Source organism: Periplaneta americana, chromosome 9 (genome assembly GCF_040183065.1).
Source record: "Periplaneta americana isolate PAMFEO1 chromosome 9, P.americana_PAMFEO1_priV1, whole genome shotgun sequence".
In the NCBI taxonomy this organism is placed as follows: Eukaryota; Metazoa; Arthropoda; class Insecta; order Blattodea; family Blattidae; genus Periplaneta; species Periplaneta americana.
In genome coordinates, this window is record NC_091125.1 from 84,251,728 (window position 1) to 84,272,547 (window position 20,820).

The following is a 20,820-nucleotide window of genomic DNA, read 5'->3' on the forward strand; positions in this document are numbered from 1 at the left end:
ACCACACCATTTAGAGCCACTAAAATTCTTAAATTTAAGCCCTACAGAGTGACAATAGCTCATGAATTACAGACTAGAGATAATGTAAGTCATGTGAATTGATGAATTTAAATACTATTATAGTCACAATCATGCCATAGTATGAAAGAAAAATTTCACAACCTCGAGCGGGATTCGAACCTGCGACTTCCTGTACTCCAGTCAAGTGCTCTACCACTGAGCTATTGAGTTCGTTTCACGCCAAAGGCTTGGAATTATCCTTTCATACTGGCGACTCTGTTATAGAGTACTGTCCATAGCGTCTGATCTAGTCAGCACTGCTTATGGGTGGGAAGAAACTTTACAATGTAATCTTCATCTTACGATGTTGGATGACGTATATACGTCCGTTGATGTGACATATTAATGAATTTAAATACTATTATAGTCACAATCATGCCATAGTATGAAAGAAAAATTTCACAACCTCGAGCAGGATTCGAACCTGCGACTTCCTGTACTCCGGTCAGGCACTCTACCACTGAGCTATCGAGTTCGTCTCATGCCAAAGGCTTGGAATTATCCTTTCATACTGGCTGTAACTGGGTTTTACAAAGTGTTGCCGATGGCGTTGTGGATCCTACAGTAATTATTTTCACAGATGAAGGATGGATTTACTTAATGGCAATGTTATAATGCAAAACAATAGATACTGGAGTACAGAAAATCCTCATCTCATTCATGAAACTCCTTTACATGAGGAGAAGCATAGGCGAAGTTATGGGGAGGGGACAGAGGAGGGGCACTGCCCCCTAAACTTGTCTGAACTCTTTTTTTTTTATTAATGTTAGAAAATATTGAATTCAAAAGATCTTTTTTTGCTTTTGTTTACGATTAAGTTTCTGTGCTTACTTACAAAACTTACTTACAAATGGCTTTTAAGGAACCCGAAGGTTCATTGCCGCCCTCACATAAGCCCGCCAGCGGTCCCTATCCTGTGCAAGATTAATCCAGTCTCTATCATCATATCCCACCTCCCTCAAATCCATTTTAATATTATCCTCCCATCTACGTCTCGGCCTCCCTAAAGGTCTTTTTCCCTCTGGTCTCCCAACTAACACTCTATATGCATTTCTGGATTCGCCCATACATGCTACATGCTCTGCCCATCTCAAACGTCTGGATTTAATGTTCCTAATTATGTCAGGTGAAGAATACAATGCGTGCAGTTCTGTGTTGTGTAACTTTCTCCATTCTCCTGTAACTTCATCCCGCTTAGCCCCAAATATTTTCCTTAGCACCTTATTCTCAAACACCCTGAACCTATGTTCCTCTCTCAGAGTGAGAGTCCAAGTTTCACAACCATACAGAAGAACCGGTAATATAACTGTTTTATAAATTCTAACTTTCAGATTTTTCGACAGCAGACTGGATGATAAGAGCTTCTCAACCGAATAATAACACGCATTTCCCATATTTATTCTGAGTTTAATTTCCTCCCGAGTGTCATTTATATTTGTTACTGTTGCTCCAAGATATTTGAATTTTTCCACCTCTTCGAAGGATAAATCTCCAATTTTTATATTTCCATTTCGTACAATATTCTGGTCACGAGACATAATCATATACTTTGTCTTTTCGGGATTTACTTCCAAACCGATCGCTCTACTTGCTTCAAGTAAAATTTCCGTGTTTTCCCTAATCGTTTGTGTATTTTCTCCTAACATATTCACGTCATCTGCATAGACAAGAAGCTGATGTAACCTGTTCAATTCCAAACCCTGCCTGTTATCCTGAACTTTCCTAATGGCATATTCTAGAGCGAAGTTAAAAAGTAAAGGTGATAGTGCATCTCCCTGCTTTAGCCCGCAGTGAATTGGAAAAGCATCAGATAGAAACTGACCTATACGGACTCTGCTGTATGTTTCACTGAGACACATTTTAATTAATCAAACTAGTTTCTTGGGAATACCAAATTCAATAAGAATATCATATAATACTTCCCTCTTAACCGAGTCATAAGCCTTTTTGAAATCTATGAATAACTGATGTACTGTACCCTTATACTCCCATTTTTTCTCCATTATCTGTCGAATACAAAAAATCTGATCAATAGTCGATCTATTACGCCGAAAACCGCACTGATGATCCCCAATAATTTCATCTACGTACGGAGTTAATCTTCTCAAAAGAATATTGGACAAAATTTTGTACGACGTCAACAAAAGTGATATTCCTCGAAAGTTACCACAGTTGGTTTTGTCCCCCTTTTTAAAAATAGGTACAATTATGGACTCCTTCCATTGTTCTGGTACAATTTCCTTTTCCCAAATAGCAAGTACAAGTTTATAAATTTCGCTATATAATGCACTCCCACCCTCTTGTATTAATTCTGCTGGAATTTGATCGATACCTGGAGACTTGTACTTTTTCAGATTTTCTATCGCAATTTCGACTTCTTTAAATTGACAAATTAATGTCTTCAGATCATGTATCTGGACTATAATATTTATTTTAAATTACCGAATGTCTGAGAATTTCTATACCTCATTTGAGGAATGGAAGCAATGTAATGTCTGTACTCATATGTAAGAAGTCTGCAGGTGTTCAGGCCGCCACTTGGAGAAATATGAATAACATACTGTATAACAATGCAGAAAAAAGAAAAGTGATCCTGGTATAATGTTAAACTTAAAGACGAAATTAAATAAAATAATAATTAGAGTTTACATTCTATATGATATCTTCAGGAAGGTAAGTTTCATATAAAAAAGTTTCTATTAGCACTGTTACATAGTTTTATTGATGTATGCATGTGTTTCTGTACGAGAGAGACAAAGTGGGAGATTATTTTAAGTTATGCACTATTATAATTAGGAGTATACCTATAGTTCAAGCCCTATACAACTCGCGGATGTGAGTAATTTCTAACGTAACTCCTGGTTTTTTTTCCAAAAACTATTGAAAATAGTGATAAGAAAGAAAGTGATCAAAATTAAAAGGAGAAAGATCATGTCTACAAGACTTAGCAAATATATATAAATAAATGTAACATTAAGAGTAGACTCTTGGTTTTCATTCTTGGTTACACACTTTTAACACTTATATATTATTAATGATAATGTCAAATGAACAACTTAATAACTTCACTGTGCTAAATAATGAAACTAATATGGTACTTAAACTAGTGATTAGTTTCGGCAGAACTTTACACAATTTTCAAACTTCTAGTGAGGACTTAGGCTTTCTTCCAGTTCCTTATTTCTTGGTATCATGTTGGGGGAGTATGTGGTTAGACACAACATTAACAATTGCAAAGACATCCCCACCTCTGCCCACACACTTTCCCACCAAGACATCAAGAAAAAGAAACTGGAAGAAAACACGAAAGCTGACTAGAAGTTTGAAATAACGTAAAGTCCCGCCAAAACTAATCACTAGGTAAAGTACCATAACAGTTTCATTATTTAACATAGTGAAGTCACAACATTTGTTTATTTAACAAGCTTAACATTATTATTAGCACTGGTATGTTATTAGTTTTTATCTCAGTTACTTATTCTATCTTGTGTAGAGAAGTCCATTTTTTCTTATTTTTAAAATTAATGAATTAAAGGTCATCAATACATGTCACAATATAGTTATTTCATTCTCCTACACCTACATTATTTCACTAGAAATAATTATTTAAAGGTACAAATGGATATAAGTCATCAGTTTTACTGGGGAGGAAAAGAGTTAAATCAGTAGTTTTTATAGGTTTTCGCTTAAAAATATAGCCTATCCAATCTCAAATTACTTGTCAATTTCATGTTTTGTGTGAAAAAACCAAAGTTATACTATAATTAGGTGTGTTTTAATTTTTGTAAAAGATATTCTCTGATTTGCAGTAAGGGTTCGAAGTTCGATTTTCATTTATCTCAAAATTTATTTTTATGACTTAACCCCCTTTACCCTTTACCTAAACACAATCGATTTGGTCATAAAATACCTTATGTGATTATGTCAATCTTATTGATAATAAAGATCCAACATAAAGTAATGTTTAGCAATATTGCAGATAGTAATTTAATTACCGGTATGCATAACATTTCTTGTTCGGGAAAATATGTAGCCTACAAAAATATCGTTTTTGAAAGGTTTCCTCAAACGCTGCAGAAGGAATGAAGGAAAAGGAGGAAGAAAATGAGGGAAAATGTTCAGAAATGTAATAACAATAATTTAACTATGGTCAGGGTGCGAATTAAGATTTCTGATGGGAGGGGGGGGGGATAGAATCCTAGATAGAGAATACCATACATAAAATTATTATTATCCTCATTCGATATGGCTCAATGCTTGGTCGCACTGAGTTACTTGTCTTGCATCTTGACCATAATAATAATTATATTCGTGAGCAGGATTAAGATAAGATGTGTAATTCTTAAGTTATTGATTGTTGTCAGCTTGCCGGTGATGATAATACATCAATATTATTTTCTTTGCTTACTTTGTACTTTATAAAGTACATATAGGCCTACTAGTATTAAAACAATTATATTTTGTGAGGGAAGGATAGAAGTTATCCCTGGCAGGGATGTTAATATGAATTTATGAGAGGGGGGTAACTTACCAACAGGGGGGAAATCTCCCCCCATCTCCCCCGTTAATTCGCACCCAGACTACGGTATTCATTATTAATAAATATAAAGTAACTTCAAGTTAGCGATTGTTCTACTTATATTCATTTATTGCCATGAAATTAACCTTTTTTTTTTTTTAAATCGAACACGATAGAATGGTCAATACATGAACTTCTAGATACATTCGTACCGGAATTAAATCAGCCGAACATGATGTACAGTAGCCTTATTTCATGTTAATTAAAGAGCTTCGTGTTCCACATCTACGATGCTTATGTGAAATATGTAAATATTATTTGTCCAATTTGAAGAACGTGGTAAATATTTGTATATTACTTCGGTATGTGTTATGTTATTTGAAGCAGAAACACCCAATTTTACACTTTTACTGTGGTTCAGAATTCTGTGGCTCCAAAGCAAAATGCGATGTCATTTATTACAGTTTTTCAGGAGCGAGCATTTGAAGTTTGAACAACCGTATAAAATCACTGAGATCATATTTCTTAACAACGGGTTAGAAAGAAGAATAATAGAGATATATGGTAGGCTACAATAAAGATGCGATCAGGATGCACAACACGTCGCAGAATCTCATTTTCGCCAAAAATTGACATATTACCTTTTGCCTTGGAACCACAGAATTAACACCAGATTTTCAGTAAAAATTTAGATTAGTTGCAGACTCTACTGGGAATAATTATAAATATTACTGAGAAATAAAATTAATTTTGGCAATAACAAACACTTATGTCTTTATAATAAACAAAACAAAATATTTTAATAATTTCGCTATGTATGTTTATTGAACAATTATTTTTATATAACTAGGTAATACATATTAATTATTTGAAATTATATGGCCATTGAACGAATTCGTTGGATGCTCAAAATTAAAACTGTACAAATTTCTAAGTTAAGAACAATTGCATCGGTCAATTTTTATTTGACAGCAATAAACGTCTGAAGGCATTACAGTACTTTTATCAATATTCCTCATTGGAAACGAAACCTAGTCTCCTAATGACAAATATAATTCTCATCGTATGTTTGTGAGCTATGCTCCTCACCATATTCCATTCATTACACCTACATGTGAACAGTTTAAGCAACTCTTTAATTACAGTATATTCTTCTTTCAGAGATCAAAGATCATTGCGGGTCAGCCTAAACTACAAGGAGTTTTCATCCCCCGTTTTACAAATGGAGACGTGGCTCTGACGTTAAAAAAAAAGAAAGTTATATCCTCGTTAGCGTGTGTGTCGAGGGAGAGATACGGGATCTTATTTTACCTGTCTGCCCTTTCCCAAGGGTTTTCTCGAGCCTGAAGGGCCCAACATACTGCTGGTGCTCGGCCACTGTGGGATTATGTTCCTTCTGCATGGCTCACTCACACACAAACAACCCTTTCTGCTTTTCCTTAGTTACCCCCCTCCATCCTTCGCCACAACAACACTTCACACATTACAAAAAAAATATTATGAAATTATATTTAAGTCCTAACGCGTCCGTCATATTCGTTCTCTGTTCATCACCATTAGCGTTCGGAATGTCGATGAACAATTGGTCGTCGCCATGTTGAAATCATTTTCATGCCCCCTTTTCGTTCCGACCCCTGCCTGACCGACCGGCTTCTTCCTTCCTTGTCACTTATTGCCGGGCAAACGCAGTAGGGTCGCGGCACAGAGTGAGCGAGTAGTCTGAGGGGTGGAAAAAATCGGGGGTGCGACAAGGACAGGGAGCGAAAGAGAGAGGAACACTGAGGGGAAGGAGAGGGAGGTTTGGGCAAATTCTGCGCGATTCTGCGCCTACAGACTAGCCAGCCCCTCCAAACTCCAGTTGCCGGAATACCAATATTCCATAAGCCACAGTCTGTTCCGAAAAGCTCGACCCTCTAAGATGGTGGGGGTGGAAGCATATAATGACGCTCGGCGGGAAGTCCCCTCTGTCGCTGACAGCACCGCGGGAATGCGGTTTCTCAGATCAGAGTTCGTCTTCAAGGACGATAGTATGTAATGTTTATTTAACAACTCTTTCAAATCTCAGAGGCTAATCAAAGGCCGTAAGATAATTAATGTAATGATAGTAGATCAGTGGTCTAATGTTTGTCACTAAGATCGAATCCCGGTCTCTTTTGTGAGAAGCTGCCAACAAAGAGAGCCATGACTAGATCAAGGGTCTTCAACTCATCATCCAATAACGTGTTGAAACATTTTGGGAACTCTTTGTAGCTTTGAGTCACTTAAAGTAAACAGGCATACATGCGAATTGCTTCTTCCTTATATCATGTAGGTAATATCAGTTTTGGAATACAAAAAAGAGGGAGGCATTTGGAAGTCCACCGCTGTGGAATAATGATCAGCGCGTCTGACAGTGAAACGAGCGGTCCCGGGTTCAAATCCTGGTTGGGACAAGTTATCTGGTTTGGTTCTTTTCCGGGGTTTCTCCTCAACCAATTGAAGCAGAATTGCTGGGTAACTTTTAGTGTTGGAACTGACTCATTTCGCCATAATTAATTCACAAATCATCATCATCTATACCATAGCCCGAGTTAAGTTCACGGTGCGGCGTGCTATTCAGAGAATAGGAGTGGTAAGCACATTAAGCATCAGGCTGCAGTGCAAGCCTGAGAGAGAGAGAAAGAAAGAGAGAGAGAGAGAAATTCAAATTAAGAAATGTGAAAAGTAAAGGGTTTATAAAACACAGGCTCTTTTCTGCTTTCCGGGAACTGCGAGGGTTATAGCGACGTCATCATCATCATCCATCATCATCTTCTTCTTCATTTACGAATGCTAAACCTTTTAGATCTGTACCTGTTGCGACTCTCGTGAAATTTTAACAGTTAAAACAATTCAAGAACTATTTTCCTTAGCACTCCAGAATTTCTTTTTTGACAGATCTCTGTTTGATTAATAATTTCGAAATATTATCTTCAATCTTTTTTTAGCGCCTATTTTCCATTTGCTTCTGCATTCCATTATTGCATCTGTTCGTTTAAAAATGACTAGCTCCTTATCGATATCTTTATTTCTTTCTTTATCTAGAAATAATGTGTATCTGCCATGTTTCCAAAAACCTCATTTCTTAGATTTTTTTACAGTCCAGATCTCAGAGATGTACAAATTAAGCTGCTGTTATAGTAAAATAGATAATTGGCCACTTCTTCGGTTGTCAAATTTCGCTCATCAAACTTCCAATTAAATTAACAGCTGGTAAGCTTTCTAACGTCTCGTTAAAACCGGAACCAAAGACCTTATATGGTATACTAAGTTGCGTTGCTCCACAAGGTCGTCTGTGATGATGGTTGGCCTCCCACTGCGCTCCTCATCATGCACATTTTGGCGTCCTGCTGAAAATTGTCTACAGCAGCAACGCGCCATCTGCTTGCTCATAATGTTAGGCCCATAGACCTGGCACAGCTGACGATAAATTTCAATCGGCGCTATGCCCTGTGCATTCAAAAACTTTATCACTGATCGCACTTCACACGCGGCGGGAGCTGGAATAGGAGCGTCCATCTTCAACCAATGCAAGGAAGCTACTGAGAGCACTCGGGAAGTTCCGCAAACGCATGCGTCATGCCAGGACATTACTCTATCACGTACACGCAGTCACTTCGCGCAACATATGGTTTGCTAGCTGTGGGACGAATGGGAAAGTTACTTTATGGACGCGCCTCGTACTTTGTAGCAATACCATATTGTTACAAATCCGTGGTGCTACAGCCCATGAAGGGCCAAAATCGACCAGCGGCTCCTGGCCTCACGTCCACATGCCGAAGCAGAGATGGACGATCATCCAACCAGAATGGAGGTATCGTGTGGTTAGCACAATGATCCCCCCAGCTGTTATAGCTGGTTTGCGAAACCGGTTTTACGCTACCTATCTTAGTCGATGTAAAATGCAATACAGCGTTGCTACCAAGTGGCAGTGGTGAGTGAGTAAAAGACGAGTATTTTTCCTGGACCAAAATACCATTTGGGTGGCTGAGTGGTCAAACCTTCAATCTGTCACGCAGGCGTCCGGGTCTGAGTCCCGGTCAGGCTTAGGATTTTTGATTGAAAAATCCATAGTGACACTTGTGGCGGACAAGGACGCAGTTGGGATTTTTCTCAGGGTACTTCCGTTTCTTCCATATTAGCCATCTACATCATTCCGTCACCATTTCTCCATTCCAACATTCCCCGAACACCGGCTGATGATGCACGGAGGGGACTGGACTAAAGACGAGTAAGGTGGCTTCTTCTTAAAGTGGCTTGCTCGAAACCTGGCTACACAGCGAACCTTAGTGTAGTCAGCCGGTGTGGATTTGGGAATGCGCCTAGTTTGAGGGTTAGCGCAATAGATCGTCAAAGGTCGCAGTGCTGGATCAACCGAAAATTCCATTCCAATTTCATTCCTGGACCAAAATACAATATGATGCTGCGAAGTGGTGATGTTCTGCTGAATAATAATAATAATAATAATAATAATAATAATAATAATAATAATAATAATAATAATAATAATAATTTTAGTAGGTTATTTTACGACACTGTATCAACATCTCAGGTTGTTTTGCGTCTGAATGAGATGAAGGTGATAATGCCGATGAATTGAGTCCGGGGTCCAGCACCGATATTTACCCAGCATTTGCTGATATTGGGTTGAGGGAAAACCCCGGAAAAAACCTCAACCAGGTACCTTGCCCCGACCGGGATTTGAATCAGGGCCACCTGGTTTCGCGGCCAGACGCGCTAACCATTACTCCACAGGTGTGGATAATAATAATAATAATAATAATAATAATAATAATAATAATAATAATAATAATAATAATAATAATTCGATATTATTCCAATAACTGACATGCCGACACGGCCAATTACCTTTTCTTTAAATATTAGCTAATTCGATTAACCAGATTAATTATTGTTGATGTTAATTCACCGATGTTTAACGCCTAACAGCATTTCGAATTCATATAAGTTGAACTGTTACAAACAACTAGTATGGAAACTTCGTTAATTTCTCCGTCTTTTCACGGAAAGTTCAATAATCTTACATAATTCATAGAAACTGATAAACTTTCTTCGCTAAATTTTAATCAATCCTTGTGTAAGTTCATAAAACTGAACAGAAAGCTATCTATAACCACATTTGTTAGAAAATCATCAAATGCGTTAGGCATCAATAGACTGCTGCCTTTAGACTCTCGTCTAAACTAGCCTAGGCACTTAAAACGAATAGTATATTTTTACGGGTAGGCCTATAAGCATTTTCAGAATAAATACGAACATAATGTAACTCACACTATAAGAAAAACAATAAGAGGACAGGATTTTTCTTCAATTGGAATGACAATGCACACTCAGACTACAAACTCATCCTTTCTTCGTTTTATATTTTTTCCCCCTTTTTAGCTCAATTTTTATTCTCAGATATATCAGAAGTTAAAATAATAATAATAATAATAATAATAATAATAATAATAATAATAAAATAAACAGCAGCACCAACAAAATTTTCAATAAGTCTGTGATAATTAGAGAAATGTGATGTCACTAAACTTTCCTTTCCTTATTTGCTTCACGTAGATGATTAAAACTTTTTCTAAGTTGTCAGTTTTTTTCAACTAATGGCGGGTACATGATTGTTTGTCATTCACCCATAATTGTGTAGACCAATTTATTGACAGTCATTGCCCAGGATGCGCCATAGGAGGTTGGTCTACACTACACTCGCGATGAAATGAGATGAGATGAGATGATATTGGAGATTTACTGAGATATCACAGGGAACCGGAAAGTTGTCAAAACTTTTGTCATTCAGTATTCATTTGTAGATTAAAAACCGAGCGATCTACATTGATAGAAGTCACTGAACAATAGTTTAGATTTGGCAAAATGTGGATAGGGATGTCGCAGTCCGCTTAATTTATCTTTCTTGCTAACATATCCGCCGCCACACAAAACTGCTTTAGTTCTGTGTTCTCCAGTATTTTCTTCAACCTTTGGACTCGTACGGTAATTTCAATATCTATAAAAATAACAGGCTTTATGAGAGCTGGATTCGGGATGAATCCGTACACTTAAGCATGCTTTAACCTATTATGCGACCCAATTTTCCAAGTCCGACAAATGGCCTCTGTGGCATTCATGAATCCAACGCTGGCAGGTTGGCCACTCTGCCCCAGCTCCGCAGCGTATAGGATATTATAAATATGGACACTCTGCGTCCGTACCTTTGATGTAGCAGTGTCTTATTTCAATGACCTTCTAGCCATCTGCACCCACATCAGCTTAGGGTACGGCCACACGAGCTACATTTGTCGCAGGTTTTCTGCTACAAATGAAGCTGCCGTAATTGTCGCAAAATGGGTGGCCACACGGGCGCTACAATTACTGCCAGTTTCTGCGTTAAATGTCGCTACGTGTGGCCACATGACATGCCACACGTAGCGACATTTGTAGCTAGTTCTTTTGCGTTTTGCAGCACTCAGCCCTAGTGTAGTGGAAGATTTCTTCCGAGATGGAGTATGAAGCCAAAGTCACTTTGTGTGTTTTGTTAGTGTACATTATTACGGTCACACACAATTGTAATGCGCATGAGAAGAAAATTTATAGCAGTGCCGTAAAGTTAACTTTTATTCCTGTGTCGATTTTACAACAGGCATTATTGTTCGTCAGTAACAATCGGAAGTACTGTGTGGGTGAAGGGTTTGCTGAAAGGCTGTATGAAGACCTAATTTCTCGTTGTTCTGTAGAAGGGTCATTGGGATTGTACGACAGATTAGACATGCTCTTCCCTTTCCAATACATGAATTTCTGAAGCATCTCCAAGTAAAAAGGAGTTTCAAACATGACCCAAAACACAACTCAAAGAGGCAATCTGTTTGTAACATATTTGAGAGATGTCTTGTAAAAGAATTGTATCTTTTTTTTTTTTTTTTTTTTTTACCAAATGAAGTCGCTGTGAAGGGTTTACTGGTACGCTATTGTATAGATTTTATTATGATTGAAGGAAACCTTTGGTCGAAAATGAAAGAAAAAAAATGTGTACTCTCAAAGAACGGTATTTTGAAAAGAGTCTAAGTAAACACATCTATCATAAAAGTTCTCTTTTTCTTGGTTTTGCAGAATTCTTATTGGACGTTGCGGCAATTTAAACTTGACCCTTATATCCCAAAATACAACTCAAAGTGGAAATGTCTTTATAACACAATAATATTTATAAACAATACTGATTTGTGAGGTCTGTCCTGCAAAAGAATTGTACGGTTTTTTTTACCAAACAAATTGCTGTGAACGGTTTGCTAGAACGCTTTTGTATACATTTTATTATTGAAGAATTCTTTAGGTCGAAATTGAAAGAAGAAAAATGTATGTACTTTTTAAAGAAAGATATTTTGAAGAGAGTTAAAAAATAGGGAACTTAGCCTGGACTATACATAAGCGAAGCAATATTTATTGGCACCGTATTGTTAGTAACAAAATTTGTTATATATATGGGCATCGTATTGTTATAAATCTGTCATGATAATAATTTCCCATCTAAAAGTCAATCTCCCTCTCTACTTCACTCCCTCATAAACACAAGTTAATTCTGTTATGATTACATATACATACTGAGAATTTCAACCATTAAAAAAACGGATTTTCCTTCAAATTCGAGAATGCCTTTCTCCCATTGTAGGCCTACATCTAATCCAATAGAAAACAGAGTTTACGTTCTCTTAAACATGATAGATCACGTTTCTCAGATTATTATTACATTTCGGGGGAGGGGGAAACTGAAAGGTGAATCTTAGTGTATGTTACAGTTTCATGTCTCATAAAGTTTTTTTTACCAACAAAAAAAAAATTAACGCTAAAAGATAAGCGGGATGGTACAAATTGCGATATCTTATAACTAATTCGAGAGACAAATTTCACTGCACTCATCAATGTCACTTATTTTATTTTTAAATACATTAGGCGTGAATAAAATGCCAAGGTGTTGTATGCCTGGCTGCAAATTCAATTACTAGAAAGGAACTTAGTGGCGATATTTAATTTTCCTTCTGGTGAAGTAACAAAAAATAGGAGTAAGATTAAGAAAATAGTATTTAAAATTAGCTTACGCGTCTATCTATACGCATTTGTAAATTTACATTGCGCTAAATTATTGTAATTCTCTACTGTAAAATGAATAACTTTGATTTGTTATTTCGCTCTTTTTAAAGTCTTAATATGTGTCCTTTACATGACATTTGATTTTCGCTTTCTATCACATTCCTAAAAAATTTAAGCATAAACATTCATTTTACACGGTTGTTTGTACTTTTATTACAATTTTTTTTTTGTTTTCTTTCGCATGATATTTATTCTTTATTTATTGTCAGTTAGTAGATAAAAGTCTTTTGACATGTATATTCTTTGACTCACTGAGTCTCCTCTGGGAATTAATAAAACGGAAATAAATATTAATATAAATTTAAAGTTTAAAAAATATGGATTTCATAATAAGAAATTCCCAGTAACTAACAACAATGTTAATTTGTTTAAGGTGGAAAATTATTGGTCACGAATAGACCTAACATGTCAGACGGCGCCAAACTTGCTACACTTACTGCTCCGTGTGGCCGCTTCCATTTAACTCAATGCGGTCTATAATTCCAGCTACATTTGTCGTAGAAAGTTGCTACAAATGTAGCTGCACGTGTAGCCACCCATGTCGCTACGTGTGGCCACCCAACAGCAGTAAATGTCGCAGAAAAAATGGACCCGGACCCATTCGAGTTGCGACACGACCTTGGGATGCGCCAAACTTGCTACATTTCAGGGGCGTATTTTGCGGACTACCGGGGCTACCGGCGGTAGCCCAAGGAAATTACAAAATAATTGTTAGATTTATATGCGCTCTCTGGTCTCGAAAAGAAACAAGTTGTCAAGGCGGCATCACTGGAGAAACCGCTGCTACGAGGGGTAGCCTGTGACCGTTCCGCTCACGTCGCACAACTCCCCGTCCCCCCGCTCCCTCCTGTTTCCATCGTGCACTGTAGGCGGGTGAGTTGCCGCTCTCGTGATCGGTTTCTTGGAAGGCGCGAAGCAACAATATGCTTAGTACGCTAGCTCATTAATGTGATTGTGTTCTTGCAGTGCAGTATTTTAAATCTGTGATTTGTTCGAGTGTCTGAGAGTTATATTAATTGTGAATTATTAAGTTTTTAATTTCCCAATTAAGTGATATTGTGAAAAATATGGCAGAACAAGTTTCTGGAGAGGTTTGTGGTGAAAATGACTGTGTAATAGAAGGTTTATTAAAAGTGCCTTTTAACCGTCGTACATACAACGAGAAAGTTGAAATTGTGAAAATGGAAAGACCAACTCCTGAGTTAAATTTGTCCATGGACGTAAAAGAAAAACAGCGTGAGTACACACGCCATTTCACTTCATATGGTAAGTGGAATTGGTTGTGTGGTAGTTCTAAACTGTCTGAACTATTTTGCTGGCCATGTTTGTTATTTAGCCGCGAAACTAATGTGTGGTCAAAAGAGGGGTTTTCTAATATGAACTCCCTTCGAACGGCAGTCCTAAAACACGACAAATCAAAAGCTCATATTTATAGTAGCATGAACTTTGCAAACTTTGGGAAGACAAGAATTGATTTACAGCTAGATAAGCAAAAAGCTCTACACATCAACCAACACAATGCTCTTGTGAAAAAAAATCGGGAGATTTTACTGCGTCTTATTAACGCAGTCTGCTTTCTAGGAAAACAAGAATTGGCTTTTCGGGGTCATAATGAGAGTGTGGAATCAGACAATAGAGGAAATTATATTGAATATTTAAGTTCCTTAAGTGAATTTGTCCATTTACTGGCCAATCATCTTGAGAGTTCAATAGTATTCCGTGGTACTTCTCCCGCAATTCAGAATGACTTAATATTTGCTATAAGTGGGGTTACGATAAAGAACATAAAATCTGAAATAGAAGAAGCACCTTTTGTGGCCATTGTTGTTGATGAAACAAGTGACTGCTCTAATCGGAGTCAATTGTCCACTGTTTTAAGATACGTTGACAGTACTGCCAATGTTCAAGAACGGTTTATAGGATTCACAAATGTCAGTTCGGACAAAACTGCTGCTGCTGCTTTGTTTCAGCATGTGGAAGGTGTTATAGCAGAATACAATGTCGGCAATAAGTTAATTGCACAGACATACGATGGTGCTTCAGTTATGGCGGGAAATATTAATGGCTTAAAAACAAAAGTTCAAGGAAAGTATCCTCAAGCACTATTTGTCCATTGTTACAGCCATGTTCTCAATTTAGTTTTGCAACAAACTACTTCATCCATTCCAGAATGCCGCATTTTTTTTCAAAACACTGTCGGGTTTAGCTGCATTTTTCTCATCATCTCCTAAAAGATCAGAAAACTCAAGGAATTTATGAACAAGAAACTCCCAAAAGTAGCACCAACTAGATTGAATTTTACATCTCGGCTTGTAAATACAGTAAAGGAATTCAGAGAAAAACGGACTGCTTTCTTTAAAAATATCATTTGTAATGACCAGGGAAAGGATTTATATGTAAATACATATTTACTTATAAAGCTAATATAATTTATATTTTGCATTATCTTTATGTTTCACAATGTGTAGGGTTGAAAAATCCTACTTTTATTTTCCATATTTTTCCATATTTTAGAGTTTAGTACATATTTTCGTTAATTTCCATATATTTTCCATATTTCATATAAAACAGTCCATATTATATTAGGTTTAACAATAAAACAAAACAAAATTCCATTAACTTTTAAAAATGCATTTCAACAATAGAGATTTAAACACATGTTCAGTAATCCCTTTAACATCAGAGTTATTTGAAAATTAGCAGTCCTATCAACAATGGGAAAGTAAGTTACAAAACTGTATTAATTTAATTTAAAATTTTTAACAGACTTCAGTTGTGCAGCTCAACAGTTAAATGCCAGTCAGAGTACACATAGGTTCAGTTTTGTAAATCATACTATAAAGACGGTAAATATGCCAAAAGTACGTCATTCAGTCAATTTAAAATCAAAACTAACAAGTTACATTTCAGAATTTAAAGAAGATGGTTTATCAACTGACAATAAAATATTATTTTGTAATTTGTGTCAGTGTGCAGTATCATCTACACAAAAGTTCCTGGTGCAACAACACATTACAACTAGTAAACATCAGGCCAACAAACAACTAAATTCCAAGCAGAGACAATTGTTTTTAACACAACCAACAACATCGAATGTAAGATCTGAGTTTAACATCGACCTGTGCCGTTCTCTCATCTCTGCTGATATTCCTCTCTACAAACTAAAGAATAAGGTCTTCAGGGAATTCCTTGAAAAATATACTCAACATACAATCCCGGATGAGTCAACACTTAGGAAGACGTATGCTCCATCCATCTACGATGAGACAATACAGAAGATAAGAGATGAAATTAAAGATAGTTCAATTTGGGTTTCCATTGATGAGACTCCCGACAAAGAAGGTAGACTTGTTGGTAATGTAGTTATCGGTTTGTTAAGTGAACAATATTCTGAACGAATTCTTTTACATTGTGATGTTCTAGAAAAGTGCAATAACAAAACTATAGTTAAACTGTTCAACGAAGCTATGGGTATCCTGTGGCCAAAGGGTATTATGTACGATAATGTGTTATTCTTTATTAGCGATGCTGCCCCTTATATGGTCAAAGCTGGACAAGCATTATCTGTTGTATATCCTAAATTGACTCATTTTACTTGTGTGGCGCATGCATTTCATCGTGTGGCAGAAGTGGTCAGAGACAATTTCCCTAAAGTAGATTTGTTGATTTCATCAGTGAAAAAAGTATTTCTCAAAGCTCCCAGTAGAGTTAACGTGTTGAAAGAAATGTACCCTGAAATTCCATTGCCACCAAAGCCAATTTTAACTAGATGGGGTACATGGCTAGAAGCAGTTGAATATTATGCCGAACATATAGACTCTATTAACAATGTTCTCCTTGCATTGGACTCTGAAGATGCAGTCTCAATTGATACTGCGAAAACAGTTACCTGTGACATAAGTGTGAAGAATGACTTAGCTCACATTCAGCATACATTTTCATGCATCATAAAAACGCTCAAAAGTCTCCAAAATAGGCACCTTTCACTATCTGAAAGTTTTGAAATTATAAATAGTACTGTGGAACAACTGAATCGTGGTAGAGGTAAAGTTGCAGATGCAGTAAGAGCTAAGGTGGACACTGTACTTTCAAAAAACCCTGGATATGAAGAACTACAAAAGGTTGTTGCTGTGATGAGTGGTGAATCAACAGTGAAGATTAACTTGGACTTATCCCCAGCAGACATTGTGAAATTGAATTATGTACCAGTTACTTCTTGTGACGTCGAACGCTCTTTTAGTCAGTATAAATCTATCCTCAGAGACAATAGAAGAAGATTCACTTTTCAGCACTTGAAAGAAATGTTTGTAACCTATTGTTATGGTAACAGACAATAAAAATTGTGTTTTGTTGAAACTACATTGGAAGATAAGGTACGTCCATTATATTTTTTGTTTAGTTTGATTAAAATGTACCAATATTTAACGTACATAGTCATTTTTTTATAATTTTAAGTCCATATTTAATTCCATATTTTGGTAAAAATCCATATTTAATTCCATATTTTGGTAAAAATAACTACATATATATTTACATATTTCATATATTTTTAGTCCATATAAATCCGTTCCCTGGTAATGACTCTGAAGAAAACTGGGATGATGCTGTAAATGTGCAGGCTCAAGGATATTTGAATTTTTTCACACAGTTTCAGAATATATTTCTTCTTGAAGTCTATGCTAGAGTGTTCGCACATACAGATGTTCTCTACAATATTCTTCAGACAAAAAGTCTAGACATAGCATACTACTTGCAAGAGGTATCAAAGTTAAAAAAAAAATACTATATCCGAGTTCAGACGTAGTGGGTTTCCGTCCATATGGAGTAATATGGAAAATGAAAATTCTTCAGACAATACAATGGAACCACCATTAAAGCGAAGAAAAGGAGATGATGAATTGAAATACAGGCAGCTGTACTACAGCATACTAGATCGTATGCACATGGAAATTACTGACAGATTTTCTGATTATGGAAAGCTTCAGTTCACACATCTTCTAGATTCTCAAACATTTTCTGCTTATAGAGAAAACTTCCCGAATGAGGCACTAAACAAATTATTTCAGTCCTATAACAGTCACTTTGATCAAGTACGTTTGAAAAATGAATTAAGTGAAATATATTCAGCAGAAGTCTTTGATTTTTCGAACAAACCTATCCATGAAATATTATCTGCCATATATGAAAACCAGCTGAACCAAGTTATTCTTGAAGTCCTTAAATTGGCAACAATAACCTCTTCAGTCCCGAGACAAGTTTACAATTATAAAAGTGTTTAAATATCATTTATTGGGTTTTTGGTGATACAAATACAAACTTTTACCAGTCAGAATTTTTGTCACGATCTCTGATCTTGTTTTATGCTAGGTATCATATATGATACCTCAGGATTTTATGAGGACTTTTTGATTGACTACAGGACTTTATTTTGAATCCATTTAGTTTTATTTATTTTACAAAAATGCATACAAATTGCTTACAAATACTGAAAAAAATGTAGAATACATTATTGCAGATTTTCATACAATTGAACATTTATATATATATTTATTATCATAATTAATTTTATATAAAATAAACAAAATATATGTGTGTTACAAAAAACAATATAGTCAAATTCTCAATATTCATGATGATATAAATTTATCAGTACTCCAAAAAACAGTTTAGTATATATATGCATAAGTGGTTGCATGTCCCATACATACAAAAAACGAAATGTTAGAAATCATTTTTTATGAAATTCCAAGAAACAGTTCTGTTCTGTCGTAAAACACAAAAACATTTTGCATTCTGTGCATCTGACATATGTCAAAGACTTACAACCAGGAGCTCTGCATTTCGACCTATTTGTTTGCTCTTTATTCATCATCTGTGGTAAATGTAAGGCCTGGTCCAATCTAGCAGCCCTGGGTGGTAAAGCTTTTGGTGTTCTAGGACGCTTCCTTCGGGAAGATCCATCACTGTCTTCTTCATCCTCCTTTTCCTCCTCATCTTCCTGTTCGTCTAATTCATCATGAATGGCAACGTTCTTTCCATCAAAGTATATCAGTTTTTCTGCCACCTCAAAACGAAATAGGAAATAGGACAAAATATCATTTTTCGCCCAACCAGATTCCATAGCAGCCTGCCTGTATTCAAGCCAGGCTGCTGCAATAGCAAAATCAAAGAAATGATTAATGACACGAATTGTCCATTTTTTTGTCCTCCCTCTCATGGCATACTTTCCCAGCACCCTATCCAAGAGATCAACTCCCCCCATGTATGAATTGTACATCTTCACTGTCGCAGGGCGAGGAATTTGGATGTAAGCCTTATACTTTTTTGACCAGCGCTTACAGTCTTCCACTTCCACTGCGCCATTTCATCAAAAAATGAAGGTCGCAGGTACTTACTGAAGTACTCGAAAGGATCCTTTACTTCTGATAGTTCAGGAGATGAAACATTATCAAAAGTCAATGGCGACTGGAATCTAAAAAAAAAAAAAAAAAAAAAAAAAATATAATACTTATTTTCATTTCCCCCTATTTGTAGCTGTATATAAGTTTAGTCACAATTTCTAACAACTTACACATTTTTGTGGCTCCAAATAACGACCCTTCGTTGTATCTCCACAAGAGTTAGCGACTCATCTTCGGAATCAGATGAAATTTCAACGATCACAGGAGTTGGACGTCTAGGAACTATGATATCTTCATCATTGTCTTCTTCGTCCTCAATCTCAAAGTCAGAATCATTGGGATTGATGTTGTTGACAAGTTCAGTTATTTCGTTGTTAGTCAAGGCTAAAATAAATCAAATATAACCTCACATTCTCATGATGATATAGAGCACATTGTGAAGATTACTATATTCTAAAGAATGATATTTTGAATTAAACAAGCATGGAATAGCAGATATCACGCATATCTACTACACAAAACTATAGTAATGGGATTTATAAAAAGTCATGCTAGTGACCGAAGGTATCACCGATGATACCTCATAAAAAACAGTGTTGTACGCCTATCTGAAAAGACTAACAATGTTTCTATTATTATTAGGTGAATTGTTAATGTGTAAGAATGTATCAACAAATAAAGTTCTTTCATTTAACATGTAACAAATCAACAATTACCTTTGCTTTTCTCCGCCATGCTGCTGACTAGACGAAATGATAAATTCAATCAGCTGGTGACATCTAGTGGCAAGAAAATTAAACAAAAACAAATGATAGGCAGAGAGCGCAGATGGTATAGAATATGATACCTCAGGTCACGGATCTATATACGCGCATAACGAATGACATATGAATAAAGAGCTGAGGTATCATATATGATACCTAAGGACAGAGGAGGTTAATTGTGACAATACCAGCTACGTCAGCATCGGTAGAAAGAACATTTTCTGCGTTGAAGAGAATAAAATCCTACTGTAGATCAACTCATACACAAGAACGTTTAGCCGGCTTGACACTGATGTCAATTGAAAAGTCATTTCTACAGAAACTTCGCAAGCGGCCCAACTGTAATTTCAATGACGAAGTCATCAAAGTATTTTCGTCCCAATCAAGACGTCTGGAATTCACATATAAATAGGTAAGGAATTTTATTATAGGGTTTTAAAAATATATTTTGTGTAATAATAGGGTCAGTGGTAGCCCAGACCCTTAAACCAGTATACGCCACTGCTACATTTACTGCTCCGTGTGGCCGCTTGGAGTGATATCGCCCCAGCAATCGACAGCAGAAATGTTTTTTTAGCAGACTTGCCAGCGAATAGAGATTGCTGTTCCACCGTTCCAGGGTGCTTGATTACACTGATCTCTAGGGGTGCTATTCACAGACATGTCGCCAGCCCGCTACGAGCGTGCTAAACAGGATTCATATCATATCATGTCGCTGACACTGGTTTATAAATACGAAAAACGTTAGTTCGCTGATCATCCACCGAAAGCCCGCGCTAAGAATGTCTATGAATACGGCCGTAGAATTTTAAAATGAAATCAAAGGCTAACCTAGCGCATGCGCAAAACGCAAAACAAAAAAGAGCAGGGAATTTCACTAAGTGTCCATTCTTATTTAATCCCC

General features: G+C 36.4%; 3 protein-coding genes across 3 annotated transcripts in view; 1 reads left to right on the plus strand and 2 right to left on the minus strand.

Moving 5' to 3' along the window:
* Positions 1–6,250, minus strand: part of sff (sugar-free frosting) — an 87,341-nt gene extending 81,091 nt beyond the window's left edge. Inside the window, exon 1 of the mRNA XM_069835145.1 lies at positions 5,891–6,250. Within this exon, the coding sequence (XP_069691246.1) occupies positions 5,891–5,981 (91 nt within the window). The 5' untranslated portion in view covers positions 5,982–6,250. The remainder of the gene's footprint in view (positions 1–5,890) is intronic.
* Positions 1–20,820, plus strand: part of pasi2 (Protein) — a 98,514-nt gene that overhangs the window by 7,258 nt on the left and 70,436 nt on the right. The gene's annotated exons all lie outside the window — the stretch shown is intronic.
* Positions 18,002–19,890, minus strand: LOC138705674 (uncharacterized). The gene is made up of 3 exons (XM_069834254.1): positions 19,869–19,890; positions 19,323–19,536; positions 18,002–19,223 (listed from the first exon to the last, which is right to left on the minus strand). The coding sequence occupies exons 1-3, from the start codon at positions 19,885–19,887 to the stop codon at positions 19,031–19,033; spliced, it is 426 nt and encodes a 141-aa protein (XP_069690355.1). The 5' UTR covers positions 19,888–19,890; the 3' UTR covers positions 18,002–19,030.

Excerpts from the sequence above, each read along its gene's own strand:
- LOC138705674 (XM_069834254.1), bottom strand. Across the intron at positions 19,224-19,322 it reads ATTTGGAGCCACAAAAATGT|ATTCCAGTCGCCATTGACTT; the intron begins GTAAGTTGTTAG and ends TTTTTTTTTTAG.